Source organism: Chaetura pelagica, unplaced genomic scaffold (genome assembly GCF_000747805.2).
Source record: "Chaetura pelagica isolate M959 unplaced genomic scaffold, ChaPel_1.0 scaffold425, whole genome shotgun sequence".
NCBI lineage: Eukaryota > Metazoa > Chordata > Aves > Apodiformes > Apodidae > Chaetura > Chaetura pelagica.
In genome coordinates, this window is record NW_009953205.1 from 2,956,118 (window position 1) to 2,972,105 (window position 15,988).

At 39.8% G+C, this 15,988-nt stretch overlaps 1 protein-coding gene across 1 annotated transcript in view; it reads right to left on the minus strand.

Annotated features, from left to right (window-relative positions):
* The window catches only part of NKD1 (naked cuticle homolog 1 (Drosophila)), a 101,950-nt gene extending 86,471 nt beyond the window's left edge, over positions 1-15,479 (minus strand). The window contains exons 1-3 of the mRNA XM_009997448.1: positions 15,455-15,479; positions 15,282-15,314; positions 14,954-15,111 (exon numbers count right to left, since the gene is read on the minus strand). Coding sequence (XP_009995750.1) covers positions 14,954-15,111; positions 15,282-15,314; positions 15,455-15,479 — 216 coding nt within the window. The remainder of the gene's footprint in view (positions 1-14,953; positions 15,112-15,281; positions 15,315-15,454) is intronic.
* Positions 15,480-15,988: the final 509 nt, after the last annotated feature.

The following is a 15,988-nucleotide window of genomic DNA, read 5'->3' on the forward strand; positions in this document are numbered from 1 at the left end:
CAACCTACATTATTTACCTGTTATGATTTACATATGTGCTAGGCCATCCTCTCTCTCTGCATTCCTACTAATCTTGCACTGCCTTTCTATGGATTACCAAAAGCAAGGTGGAACAATAAGCAGGAAGCCTACACCACTTGAATGCACGTGCCCTTGGACAGGCCTCCACAAGGAGTGGAGATTCAGCTCACACAATAAAGACATGCCCCTTCCACCACCTTCTAACCATGTCCACTCATCTTGTTTGGATGAGTGGGACATAAAATGTCTTTTTTCCCCATACCTTAAAACTGCTTGGATTAATATAACCATTTCAGAATTTGACAACTTGGAGCACTGAATTGTGCTGAGGGCTCAACAGTTCAGAAAGACCTCTTTACAAAAGGATTTCAGGAAGATTACTGTAAAGCAAAATAAGAAACAATGTAAGATGCTTTGGGTAGTTTTGTTTTGTTTTGCTTTGTTTTGTAAAGGAGGATTATATAAACACAAGAGGAATTCAAACCTTCTTTTTTATTCTTGTTTTCTTTGCTCAGGAAAGTAGGTAATAAATACGTGGCTTATTCATTAAAACTTATCAATTAATTAAGTGTACAGCTGGCATTGAAGTTCTTAATGAACTTTAATTACTCCTCTGTCAACCTCAACAGTCTAGGTAGGTAAAAGGATAAAACCCATGGGGAAGTGGGAAAAAGTGGATAAAGGCAGTTTCAAAGAGAAGACAAATGAGACCACATGATTGATAAGTGCTTAGCTATTTTGGGCCTTTGTGAAGATTCACATTTCAGCAACTTCAGAAATGATACACAGCTAAAGCTGTCATTTAGACTTAAGCTATAGATTCAGAGTTTCAGAGATCAGGTAGCACCACTGCTATCCATTTCTGATCACTCAAATCACAGACACCTCCAACTTCACATCCAACCCCATAGACCAGTCTTCTAATCTCAGCAGACTTCAAAGCCTGCCTACCTACCTTCTGATTCAGAGTGCTTATGTAAGCTGTATTTAACCTATTACACTGTCTCCTTAAGTGCAACAGGACTATCTACCCATCAAAATCCCAAACACTAAGCAGAGATACAAGATGTAAAGACTGCATGGTAAACCTGTGTCTGAACCACTGAGAACTTTACATTAGTAGGGATCTTTCTGCCATATATATCTGTATATACAATGTAGTAGAGCAACAGTTGTTAATGGATACATCTAAGAAGTGCTGCACTACAAAAACCCCCATGATTGAAACAAAAAGGGTTAAGCCCAGACATCCCATCTGTACAGCATGTACTTCTGATGTGCCCATTCTTTTCCCTTCCCCATAGTCAACGACTTCGTTAACATCCTAAGCACATGAATCCTACATTCATTCTTCAACTATTGCCCCAATAATAAATGAACCATAATTCTACCTTTTGCATGCTTTAACAAGCCTCCTATATATAAGCTGAATAAACATTCCATCCTCTGCTTCCTAGCTTTATTCAGGCCTCCTTTCTGATCAGCCCTGTCTTCCTTCTTAAAAGTGCATTTTCACCCTGCCTGAGAGGATTGCATTTTGCTCATTCCTGTTTGATATATTTATTGTGAGACCGGATCATATGAGATTGAAGGCCTACAAAACCCCATGCTGTGTACCTTGCATAAAATGTACTTTCTCTTACACTAGAAAAAGGCTTACATGACATATATATTTTTAATAAATATATATATCTATGGAATTTTGAAAGTAGGCAAAAAAATTATAATATCATAAGGAGTAAGGAATACAAAAGGAGAAAAAACCACAGTGAATAGAATATTTTTTAATAAAAAAGAAAACTATGCTTAACACAAACTCCTTCATGAATTCTCTTTATACTTCCAGCGACATGAATTCACCATTCTGCTGACACTGTTGCTGACGCTACTGAAAAAGGCACCCAAGAAGGCTCATTTTAAAATAAAATTTTACAAGGCGAGGAAATGGGGATTTGTAACAGAACATTTCCTTCTACTTAATCACAGCATTATCACCGTGATAGTATAAAGTCCACTTGGTCTTTTTAACTGATTTAGTGATACAGACTTAAAATTTTTGAGCTAACTGCCACAAAGACATCCAGTTAAAAAAGAAATATCTTAAATTTTAGTTACCCACAAAAAACCCTCCAGAAATTACTTAAAACAAGAGATTCCAGCAGTAACTCTGTGTTTCTAATATTGCTATTGATTTTTAATACCAGCTTCAGTTCCCATTCACTCAAGTCACTGAGGAATTCTTAAGTGTTTACAATCATCAGTCAAACTAGGAACCTTTTCAGCTCTTTGCCCTTAGAATCATGAGGTATAAACTTTCAACTTCCATACAGAAGGTATTTTTAAAATGAAGAGTGCATTTCCCAGAATAATGATGCTCTAATACCAAACAGCAGCTCAGCTATTTTGTGTTAAGAAACCGAAGCCCTTCTTACACAATTTCAAAGCAGCAGCTGTGACTTTGAAACTAGGAATTCATCCTGGCCACCTGCTTTAAAACTAGCCAAAATAAATGTGGTGGGATGTTGATAACCATGAGATGGCAGGGTAGCACAGGTTGCTTGCTGTTAGGGCTTTGGTATAGAGATCACTACCTTCTCCAGGATCTCAGCTCAATGAGGACCTTGAGATCAAGCTGCATCTGAAACCTGGATTAATTATTAAGTGCTAGACTGTGACACTGTTACTCATGAGGAACAAAATTCATTGCACAGCTGAGATACATTGTTCACGGTGTGCCATTCACAGTACGATGTTTTATTCCCACAGCAGATGATCCTTTTCAATCACTTGGCAAACAAAGTCTTATCCTCTAGCTTGTGAGGTATTGTTTTCTTAGAATTGGTTTGGTTTGTTGCTGGTTTGGGTTTTTTAATATGCTCAAAAACATCCATAATGGTAATAACAGAAAACTAAAAATTATTACTTTAAAAACTCTAAGTAGCCCACTTTTTCTATCCTTAATGAATGCACAAACAATGCAAAAACCAGCGCCCACCAACACAACTTAGTGGAACAAGATCTTCCTAGATTCACAACCATAGCAATTGTAGCATGGTACACCCAAAGAGATATTTCGAGGCCTAATCCTGCTCTCAGCAGAGGTAATGGAGAGGTAATGGGGCTTCAACAGTAAAAGAATTTGGCTCACAAAGAGTCAGTAAGTTCTAATTCTCAGCATTAAAAATAAAGTATATTTTGCATTAACCTGAAAACAATTCCCTTCAGAAAACTATATTCTAAAATACTAAAGAAGAAAAAAAGCAAACTTTATTATTTAAAAGCATTACAATGACACTTCTAAAAGTTTGTTTTAATCTAACGCTGCTAAACGAGGAGGGGATGAGGGGAAATTAGGTCACTGATAAGTGTCCTAGGTTCTTTCCACTTTCTACTCCTTTTTGCCTTGCTTTCTGCCCCTTTGCACATGTCTGAAATGTGCAGATTTCAGTCAAGGTAACCTCCTGTAACACTAGCACTGCCAAGGTGGGAATATACTCTTCTCCTTACAGCCAACAAAGGACCCACACCTTGATCTTCAAGGAAACGCCTCAGGATGGTGCAACTCAAAAGGCTGCTGCAAGTTGATTTCTTCCCTTTTTTTCCCCCTCCTATAAATTACTCCTCCTTTTGATGTCTATTCTTGCTCTCAAAAAAAAATACACACATCAGGTTAAGATGAAAACTGCCCACACAACAAGTTTCTGTTTACAAGCTTAAGAGCAAGTTTCACTTCAACACAGGTCAATGCCACTTTAAGAAAACATCACATACCAAAAAAATCACACATGATTAGAACACATCACGAGCAGAGAGGAATTGTGGACTCAGTCTGTGAGGCACCGAGCCAGCCTGAGAAGCCCTTTGAAGTTAGAAAAACATCCTCTGGTCAGAGCACATTTGTGAAACCGTGGGACAGGCGCTTTAAACAACATTCACTGGAGATCACCTGTGGTGTGCCAGTGGATTGGCGCCTGTGGAACTTCAGCAACGTAACCCTTTATATTCCACAAGATCTCTCACTCCAAAATCTGCCAGATCAACAGCATACAGACAACCAAAGTGCATGGCAAAGCCTGCACCTTTTCACCCTTTGCACAACACAGGCAGGTAGCCCAACCGACATATGAAGTTTAGGCAAACCCTGCAGGCAGAACTTGGGCAACAGAGAAAGGGTGTTCTACCTGGGCAAGGCAGCACTGCCCCAGGAGGAGGGCATCACCCTGCAAGAAGGGCCACTGTAAACCAGCATTGCATCAAACTTCCAATATACTTCAGCATGCAGGCAGGTATGACAAAATACTTGCTATTCATGATCATTACAACGAGAAGAAAGATTCTTGGCTGGGGATGGCTACTCCAGGTTACACACTTTCCCCCCTACTCCGATTTACAGACAGTTAAGACTGAACATCAGAAGACTGCTTTGTCATCTGAGTTACTTCTCTCTGTCCAGTTCTGCTGCCACTCATTAGCACCCAGCCCACTGGCATCACTAAGCTCTGCCACAACAATGTAAAGCCAAATCCTACCCTTGATCTCACTGGTCTCTAAGACTGTGTGTTTTTCTCTCAGAAAAGAGTCTGTATGTATTTCAAACCAAAGGCAGAACTGGTTTCCAATTCTAACACTACTGGATATTGTAACTGATACACAGTAAGAGCAGATTTTGAATGGACCCCATGTCTGTTGAGAGTGTGGAAGGAGGAAGCCTCATCTTGTCTTTGGACAGGGCTCCTGCTGACACTAGGAGACACTCTTACTGTACAGCAGGCCAGGACTCTTTCCTTGCTTAAAAGATATCCCTAAAGGCATGACATTAGCATTTTTCTTGTCTAACTATTCTATTCTGTATTTGTCAAGCTTTGCTTTTCTCCTCAGTGGTGAAGAAATCCTCGTTTTTTGAGGAGACCAGGACTCTTGATGTTACCATCAGAAACGAACGAGGAAGGTCAGATTACTGTTGCAGAGCTAATAAAGGACCTCACAGTCTTTGCAACTCCCAAAAGATATTACCCATTGTCTGTTATTCGTTTATTGCCAAATCTAGGGGGCTTCACACTGCAGGTCTTCTGTTTCTGTCTTTCTGAAATGGGGAAAACCAGAGGTGGGCAGAGATTAAGGGTAAACTGTTCTATCAGGGAGTTGCACTGTGTTTAAACTGCAAATGTATGTTCACTGACTAAGCATGGGCAACAACACATGCTGCAGTCTATTTAGGCCCTCTTGCATAAGGACACAGAGCTACTTCAATGTGCTTTAATTTTGACTTGCATTACTCAGTTCTCACAAAAATTTATTTCATTAATTTTTTTCTAAGTTGCATTTTAAAATAATACAAAAAAACCAAACAGCACATCTGGAAAAGAGTGCCATGAAAAGGTTGATAACCAAATCCCAATTAAGTCCATGCAGCATCAATTAATACAATACTTCCTTTCCAAATGCTGGGGTTTTCTTTTTCTTTCTTTTCTGTTACACATCATCATGATTTAATCCAAGAGTGACTGCCTTTTAAAGAAAAGCACTGTATAATAGCTTAGGTAGGAAGATATGTCATTTACTACTTTATGCTGTGCATTAGGCCAGAGTAAAAGAATTTGTATGCTTTCTGTTGGTCATAAATAAACAATTAAACCCAGCCAAAACTAGGAAAAAAAAAAAAAAAGACTGTGGTGCAATACTTTAACAAACTGACCTAATTAGATTAAAAACACCTTCATATAATAAAAATGTGGTATTTTAATAGGTACTAAGCAGTGCTATGGGAATAGCCTCTCTCAAAACATGCTATTTAAACCTATCTGCAAAATTACATTGCTAATTAAAAATGGGAACTTAAGTGGCAGTACAATTGGGAAAAACTTTTGAGAACCTGTCATAAAATGATCAGATAAAACTGCATCTGCAGTGGAAAATACATTGCCATTCCACCAGCAATGTAGCTGCTAGATAAAAAGACTATTAGTCTCACCACTTGAACCTTCCCCCAGTCTTCCACTGATGTGACAGGGAACCCAATACAAAACCACTGAAAGCAAGGAGAAGTTTCCCCTCTATCACAGCCAGGCTTTCACATCAAAACATAACAGAAAAACACTGAGGAATTTTTCAAGATGATAAAAACAGACTTACCTAGCTGCACTGAGTTAGTTAAAAATATACCTTTAAAAATAATTCCTTTATGGTATTCTGAAAAACTCCTTTTACATACATATCCACATCAGGAACAAGACCTCGCACATAAACTTTGCATAAATAAAAATAGCTTTAACTGAGATAACCTATGAAGTTTAGCCTCAAAATAAAATTAAATATTCAGGATGGCTAAATGAGGCACACTTTTTCCATGGGAAAATATCAAAGTATTATTTATTTTTCTGTAAGTACTTGTTTTGAAAAGCCTTTCCTCCCTACCTGGGCTTTGGCTAAAAGCCATAATCTACATTTAAACAGTGTGTACGCTTTAGAAAACTATCAACCATCTTCTTTTAAAGCAGAAGCATATGAAATTATTTGATCCACTTTTCATATAGAAAGTCCAGGGCTGACCATAAAGAAACAGGCAGGCTCCCAGTATAAACTTACCAGGATTACATCAAAGACCTTCCTCTAGGATCAGACGATTGATTTCTTCAATGCTTTTTAGAATTTCTTCCAGGATATTTTGGGTTATTGCCTTAGACCTTTGCTCAGCTGGAATGACAGATACTCTCTTTGCTAGACTCTGATGTTTTCTCTTTATGGGGGAATGAGTGTCTGTAGTTTATACACACGTACACTACATGAGCAGAGAGAGACTTGGAAAGTTCACCAAAAAAAAATATTATTTATTGTTTCAAAAAGAGTAGTTTATTACAGAAACACTGATACAGGCTTAACCACACCATCTTACGCAATACAGAGACTGCTTGTTATTCTGTGAGCTCAGGACTGGGGCACTCTCTGCTCAGAGAAAATTCCCACTCCTCCAAACAAGCTTTATATGCATTTAACACGTAAGGCTTAGCTTCACAGCTCCTACCTTCTTTACCTATTTCTCTTGAAACTAACTGTCCTGGAATTAAAAAAAGATTTCTAAGATAGGACAAGAAGAAACAGCTTAGTCTTTGCCTAACACTATCAAATCTCTGGAGAATCAGGCAGCAAGCTACCTCCAAGGGCAATGCTCCACACTACCCACCATTCTCCTTCCTCCCCCAAGACAAATCTGTCACCTCCGTACCACTTATCATTCACAAAGTATGGATCAAAAGATCCGAGACTGCTCCCAAATCCCATTTCTCCTGCAAGACAGTACTTTGTTCTGTCACTTCCCTACTGAGTCTATCCCCTTATTTTATGCCTCACAGCATGTGTGGCTGCACCCCAAGATCAAACACCCATGCATGATTTTCTTTCACAGATCTTGAATCACAATGTTATACTTTAATAGGAACCACAATATACTTAATCCCTTTAAAGCTGCCACAGTAATGCCCCCAAATGCATTAAATTCCACCCTAATCACAAAACACAGAGTATCTGTCTCGATGGACAGTGCATAGACTGTTCTGACCACATGCCAATCCATCCCTGAGCTGAAGCAACACACACTGTTCCTATGAAGCCCAAGGATACATGGCTGAAAATTCCAGGCACTTTAAAAGTTTTCTGCTGCAAATCTTGCTCAAAACATAGCTGGTCTCCTCCCACATTTTAAGGGAGGATCTCACATTCTCAAGAGACTCTCACTGCAAATTATTAAGGGACCAGTGCCACTGAGCCCACATTTAAACCCAAATCCATTAAAACTGAAAGCAAGACTGGTAGATGGCACTTTTCAAGGAATACACAAGACATCTTTTTACAGTCAGCTCAATGATTTTCAGAGTTCCACTGAATTTTCAGATCAAAAGGGTTATTGGAAAAAATTATCAAACACGGAGCTTTGACAAAAAGCAAAAAAACCTGCTTGCTTTCTAAGTTTTGTGAAGAAGTGTTAAGTTTTATTAACAACTGCTTCAGATTTAAGGAACAACTTCTCACATACACGTGGCAGGGACCTTGGTTTGAATCAGAGAACCACAGGGTCTTCCATTATCCCTGCCAAGTGTTTAGCGTGGTGGGATCTTTTTAGATGTATTTTTACAAGGCTCTTCTTGGCCATTGAGTAGCTTCTCAGGCCTTGATGGTGTTTCAGTCTCCTGCAGCTACAGTCTGGTCTTCTGAGGAGCAAAAGGACTTACTCCATCAAAAGTTTTGTAAACTAAAACAAGAGGATCATTTAATGCTCTATAACATACAATAGGCCACACCACACGAAGTCAGGGGTACTCAGTTTCACAGATGTTATAGGACCTCCCAGCAAGAGACTGCATCTTTCCCTTCCTCAAACAATTAGATTCTGTATGACCAAAACAGAAGTATTTCTCACATATGACAGGCACATATGAGATCATGTGAGATGCACACATACAGGTATTGAGGCATCTGACAGATTCCCTACTTGCAGATACAATCCTATTTGAACGCCAACTCCTATGGCAAGGCAATGGACCAGTCCTTACTAAACAGTGGACATGCTAACACCTGACTGCATGCCATACTGCTCTGATGACAGGAAGCCCAAGAACCTTTACAAGTCACTTCCCTCTTTCTCTGTCGTGAAAGTACCTGTGCCAGCACAGCGCTCTCACAGCAGCTAACACCACTGGTGTTCCACCACTGCAAGACAAATGTCATGAGATATTCCAACACAAACACACTTTGCTGGCTCAGAAATGAGACACAATGCAGATTTTGCATTTGGAACTTGGTTAATAATTCTTGAATGGAATACAGTCCAACTCAGTCTCCCATAGCTCTACTTACTCTGTAGAAGCACATACACAGGTTTTGCTGCCAACGCTGGCAAATACAACTAAATAAATTCACAGAGAAAGACTATTTTGTCCATTTCTTCACATTACTTTTTGAACTAAAACTATACCTCTTTTTCCATTAAAAGATATCTATAAATATCACGTCACATAGTCTGAAAACTCCTGAGTATTCAGTGTAACCAGTATACTAGCTTGAAAAGTGGTTTAGTTCCAAAAAAATACTTCAAGTATTTCAGTGTCTACCATTTACTTTCCAACCAGGTTTTGATGCTGACATTCACGAAGCAAAATCCATCCACAAGGATTTCTATAAAGGCCAACATCTGCAGCACAGGGTACAACATTCCATTTTGATTTAAATATCACCACCAAACAATTATTTCCCCAACTCTGGAAAAACTAACTCTTACAAAGTTTCAAAACTCAAGAGGCTTTCCTTTCCTCTGTCATAACCCACTTCAAAAGAAACCATAAAAGTCAAGAAAGATCTTCTTCTGAAGGGGGCCTACAAATAGCCACTTGCCAAGCTCCTCCTGGGTCTTATTACAGATCTCACAAAACTACAGAAAACCCTTCTGCTAATGAATGCTGCTGTAAAGAACATTCCCATTTGTCAACAATCATGAGATACAAATTTCCTATTTTTGTTATAACCAAAGTTCTAGTGTAAAGTCTGGGCTACATTATTTACATTTAAGTCATTAAAGAATATAACATAATGTTGTTACTTTTCATCCAAATTTACAGAAGAAAATGCACTCCTATTACCAAGGCCTTTTCATTCAGAAGAATTAAGGTTTTGCTTAGCCAAGAGAAACATAGCATGCATCACTTAGATGAGGACTTCACCTAGCTACTACACAGAACATGCTTCCTTCTTTCAAACATCAGCCTAAATAACTCCACTTTAGAAGGGGTGAGAGAAGGAAGGTTGTTAGAGATCAAAAAAAGTTACTTTAACGAGATTGTTTGCAGAAACTTCATGGGCCATTCAGCTTTCCAATCAACATGCCAAATTAAAAGTGCACCACATTAAATCTGAAACACCTATAAAACAAACCCTGATGAAATACAGACTGTCTTCCATCCACCTCCTCCATATGGCTGAAGCAAAGTCAACTTCTAATTTCATAACACAAAATATTTAATTTATGCTTTTCTTCATATGTCAGTTTAACCTCCGGCACATAGCTTTGAAACCATGTAAGGATGCCTAACACTTTCCATATGGCAACTGAATTGTGGCTTTTAATTGAACCAACTGGTATCATTCAAGGATAATTCCCTTGGAATCTAGCTTTCTGCTACAGTATTGGCCAATTCACTAATCTCATCACCATGGCACTAATACTTTCAGAGACTCTTTGATCGTTAATATTCATATTATAATTTTTCCGAACCAAAGCTGTCAAGATATACTATGTGCACCATTAATTAAATTACATTGGTTTGTTGGCACCAAATTTCAGCATTCAATAAGAATCTGCTTCTCTCTCTTTCAATACAGTTTGGCAATTTTATTTTACATGTCATACACAGTATTTTGTATATCAGAATATTTTTCAGTCATTCCAACATCTAGCACTGCCGAGCCTGTTGTTTCTTTTAATCCTCAGAATCAATACACAATACTGACATTAATGTACTTGAAAATATCTCAGTATGAAATATTGCTTCCAACAGTCACACACATGATAGCACCTAAGGAAATGTTAACTGCTCTTGTCACCTTATCAATAAGAAGGCAGTCTCTCAAATGTCATTGTACCCATGAGATGACCCCAAAGTAGTGTAACAACTAAATCTTCCACTTCAACAGCCTTTTACCCATAGTATATACAGACCTCTAAGAAGAGTCTCTTTTATGTTCATTATTCTCATTTTGCATGAATCACCTACTACTACAAGGCTATGTATTTTCATATGCACACACACGCAATTTAACAGTGGGGGACTGGGAAGAGTACTTGTTTTGGTTTTGTTTTTTAATTTCAGAAAGATGATGCTAGAGGAACAGTGAAGTTGACACTGGTGTAGTCTCCTCTCAGCCATGCAAGGAATGCCCATTAATGTCACTTGCAGTTACAGGCACAAAACAAATGGAGAACAAGCCCCACCTCTGAAGCAGTGATGTGTCTCAGCATTTCATGCTATATTCTTCCCAGACCAGATACTCAACTCTAATTAATATCAATTAGGGTTGAACATGAGGATCCCAAGCACCAAAGAGGCCAGTAGAAGTGGTAAGCTAAAGTCTTTTCTATTTTACCTAAAATGATTACTTACAACTTGGCTCACTGTGAGCTGGTTTGAAATTTAATTGAGAAGATGAGATTTTTTCCAATCCCAAGCACAGATCTCAATAACGTGGGCAAGAAACTAGTAAAATTTCTTATGGCTTTGAAGATAAAAGTAAATTGAACTAAGCAAATGTCATATTTAATATTTTCCCCTCTAGCATAGAACTACTTCACAGTTAAATAAATACATGAATATTTGCAAACAATGTTGATCTCCAAATATAGTTTGTAAAAGTAAACACACTGAATAATTTTAAGCTTAGGAATTATACAGGATAATCCACAGTGTCAGAAAACCTTTCTGGGCACAAGTTAACTCATTCATAAAGTAGCAAAAGAAGCGTATTCACATGCTTTAACAGATTTACAGCCCCAGTGGTTTCAATTAGCTTTGAAACTATAAGATGACTCTGGACCTCAAGCTTTTCATGGATACAACCAAATTACTATTTTTTTCAATTCTACATGATGTGGAAGGCTGGAGCCCAGGCCCGAGCCCCACAGTAATTAAAACATTCAGAGCAGAGCAGCCCCTGCTGGGCTGGTGGCAATGGTTTAATGAGATCAGAGCTCTTAGCCCAGAGCAGAAAGTTGTATACACACCAGAAGAAGCACATTTCAGACACACTCCCCTTCCCCTGGCTCATGCCTTCATCCAACAATTTATTAGGAGATCCTTCTCATGTGACTGATGCATTTAGGAGTAGCTGGATACTAACTACTGTTTCTCCAGAGAACTAGGGGTGGAGATAGAGATAGGTGGGTCACAACATGGGCAACACAACAGCTGAGGGAAGTCTGCTCTAACCAAGAAACTCAAAACTTCATTTCAGGGAGCGAGTGATGTATTCTTGAACCCTTATTGCATTGAATGGACTTAAAAGATCTCCCCTCTGCAACTGTTGTAAATTAACTCTTTGTAGAGAGAAGTGCAAATGAAATTCTATTGCTTTCCTGTATTAGTCACTCTTCAGTGTCATCTCCCATGGATGACTAACTTTAGCAAAACAATTCAGTGTCTCTGTTCTTGAGGAAAAGAGCCTTCCAACTACAACCAAGAAATAATTTTTGGCTTACAGAGAGCAATGTAACTCAAATTTCACTATTGCATTCAAGTTCTAATCAAAATAACCAAGATCTATGAAGTTGCAGACTTCAAAGCAACAGAGAGCTCTCCCCTCCCATCAACAGGTCTTTGGAAGTACACTGAATTTCACTAAAGAGGGCTCTTTGGTGGAAACCAACATCAACAAAACTCTGGTTAAGGATTCCTAGGAGGGAAATTACTTCTAGGAACATCAATTTTCTTTAAACTCAACTGGATTATATTTCTCTGAATGCTAATATTTTCATCAATGTTTGATCTAACTCCATCTGTTGTAAGTCACAAATGATGCCATTACAACCTATTTCAGCAAAAAAAAAGGTTCTCATGAGAAGCCAAAGTTTCAGCTGTGACACAGTAAAACTGCACCATTCCACAGAGGCTTTTAAACTAACTGAATGTTTGAGTAGGAATTTTGATGTAGTAAAGGAGCAGAAGAAAGCCTTGGTTGATATAAGTCTACATTATTGGGGAATACACAACTGTCCCCCACAACCCCATGTGACTAACCATTCACTGAAGCGACTAGTATTTCTACAACTCGAGGCGACTCAACTGCCAATTGGTGAGGCTACAAATCGCTTTGTATCTCAGTATAATTATACAAGAGCTCAAAGAGATCTCAGAAGAGAAACAGTCACTCAGTCTCAGTTACAGAATCAATAGCTGTGACTCCATAATCCTTGTCAAAAAGACTGTACATATGGCACATCTGGTTCCAATGTAGGATTAGAAATGCATCCTTCCATATTACCAAAAGTTCATATTTTTAAGGAACTTTAATGTAGCTGTCACAGTGTGCCTGTGACAGGATGACAATTGAACTAAATCAATGAGCAGGCTATTTATGCATACAGATACTAATAAAAATTAGGCAATAAATTGCAAATATCTTCAAACATTCAGTAACAGCTCTATCAGGATGACAGTAAAAAGCCTCATGGGAACAGTGCTTTCAAACATACTTAAACCTATTTACAGTTTTATAATGTAGTAAAACTACATACTAACTTTCAGTTAATGGCTTGCTAATTACTGAGCTATCATGAGGAAGACACCTCGAGTAAGAGAAATACTGTTCTACTGTCATTCCAGCTGAGCAGACCTTGTGGAACTGAAAAATGAAGAGTTTTGTGGATAGCAACTATCTTTGACAATGATTTTTTTTTTTCTTTTCAGAAAGCAGATTTTGTGGGAGAACATACATTTCACAAAGCTAAAGCCAGAAGTTTTGACTTCTAACTCTTTTATTTTAAACCCATATTTACTGTGGTGAGTTGAGCTTCTTTCCTGGAAAATATACATGTGAAAGGTAGAATATATCTAAAAAGCTGGACTCACAAAAATAGGAAAAATCTGAAGTATTTAAAAGCTCATGGTTTTACTCTTTGCATCTGCATGATGTGTGTATGTACAATTATTAATGAGAACTTCTTTTTTTGGACACGTTGTTTCCCACTAAAACACAATAAAAAGTCACTTCAACCAATCATACCTGCAAGCTGAACACGAACTGATTATGCTTATGAATTGCAAACACTTAGTATCTTACCACCTTCACCTTCCTTCTAGTGATCCCCCAAAAAAATTTCTCCTCTAAATCCAATGCTGGTGTAATCTAAAAAGTCATAATTAACTTTCCCCATTCTACACATTTTCTACACACTTTAACACCCCATCTAAACCTTTCTCCACTTGTGAGTTAATTTTTCTGGAGACACACGAAGTCCAGGCTTCTGACAATACAAAAGGTAGCTAAAAAAGGAAAGAGTTTGCAGGTTTGGTGGCCCTGCTCTACTTGTGCTTTCTGAGCCACATTCCTTGCTGGGAAGCACAGATTCCAATCTCTCCATCTCTCAGGTTACTTTTCCACTGATGCAACTTTCAGGGCTTGATCCAAAGCTCAGGGAAGTCAATGGGAGTCTTTCAGTAAACATCAATAAGCTCTGGATCAAACCCTGAAACACTATGAGGACCATATCTAAGAACTGTTAAGTTTGTTTAACTCTCATCATGCCTTTTTGTTTAAAGAGACAACATCAGAAAAAAAAAAAAAGGCAAAAGAAAAAAAAAAGGCAACTTAAATCTCAAACCTCCAGCCCAGCTTTACACGGGACAACTGGAAGAAAAAAGGTGAAAAGCGACCAGTGTGGTAACAACCAGGATAAGTGACATGTGCTGTAACTCTTACGGAGAAAGCCAGCCATGCATTATTAGCAAAGAGCAAACAAATAACAATACACTCTTCGGGGACTTCTCCTTTCCTGAATTCCTCTGCCAAAATGTCACAGACAAACTTGTGCACCAATCAGGGTTCACAACCTTGCACACATTGGCAGGGCTCTGAGCTTTTTCCAGAGATTCTCTGTTTGTTCCTGTCTGTGAAGGGTTTTGCTCTGATCATGCTGCCCAGACACTAGCAGACAGGTCCCCTTACTCCTCTGGCTTTTGTACCAGCACGAACTTTGCACTGCAGCTCCCAACTTAATCAAAGGACTGAACGAAACCACCCACGGGGAAGGCCCTTGGAGCAGTATTAGGGCAAAGAAAACCCTCCCTTTGCACAACTGGCCCTTGGGAGGGAGAGAGGGATGTAGAAAGAGCTTTTGGTTTTCTGTTTCCAACAGCAGGGGAGGGGGCTGAGGGCAGCGAGGAAGCTGACATACCCTGGCGCTGGAGAGCCTGCAAACAGCCCGGTGTTGGCAGCCTTGCTGGAGTCCCGAGCTGCTACCTCCGCTGCTGCTGCCCCCGGAGTATTTCTGCTTCACCATCCAGTCCTCCAGCCCTTTGCGAGCCAGAGAGGCGTTCACCGCAAAACTATCACCTAGAAGAGAAGAGACAATGCCGCCGCTGAGCCGCCCGCTGAGCCCCCGGGGCCGGGGCGGGCAGAGCGCAACCCGCGGCGGAAAGTTGAGGGGAGAGGGCAGGGGGCCGGGGCAGCCACCCGGCCCGGGGGGGCATTCAAAGTTACTAACAGCAAGGAGCCAACCCTACCTTCTGGACTTTCTCTGGGTTTACAAACGGCAGCTAGGCAGATCCGGAGGAGAGTGTGTGGGGGAAATAATAAAGGAAGATCATTAGATACCAGTATAAAATCACAGCAACAAACCGAGTAAAATCCAAATAAGGGGAAGGGGCTAAGGAAGTAGCAAGTGAAAGGAACTAACCATGTTTCGAGTGAAGTTTCCCCATCTCTCTGCATTGATCTGCAATTACGATTCATTTGACTGTTTTCTGTAGGCTCAGGTTCGCTCGTTGTTATTTTTGTAGATATATAAAATCCCAGCGTGTTTAGAAATCCATGTGCTCCGCTTCTCCCTGCTAAAGCACAAGCGAGATCAAATCTCAGTTCCTCTCTCTCCTGCAGCACGGGCCGGCGTCCCCCTCTCCGCTCCAGCCTTCCTCCTCGCTCCTCTCTTTCCCAAAGACAGAGGCGTTTACAAAAGACCTTACTTCACCCACCGGGGAACATGATTGACACCTCATTGAGATTAGACCACTTGCAGGCAGCCTCCGCCTTCCCATTGGGCCGCGGCGGCAGATGAAAGGGGCGAGGGAGCCTTTCCGAGGCTCGGGGGGAAGAAAAAAAGGAAAAAAAGAAAAAGGGGAAGAGAAAGAAAGAAAAAAGAAAAAGGAGCAGCAGGAGCGCGTTTCACTTCCAGCCAGGCACGGGCTCCGCTCCCCGCGCAGACAATGCGCGG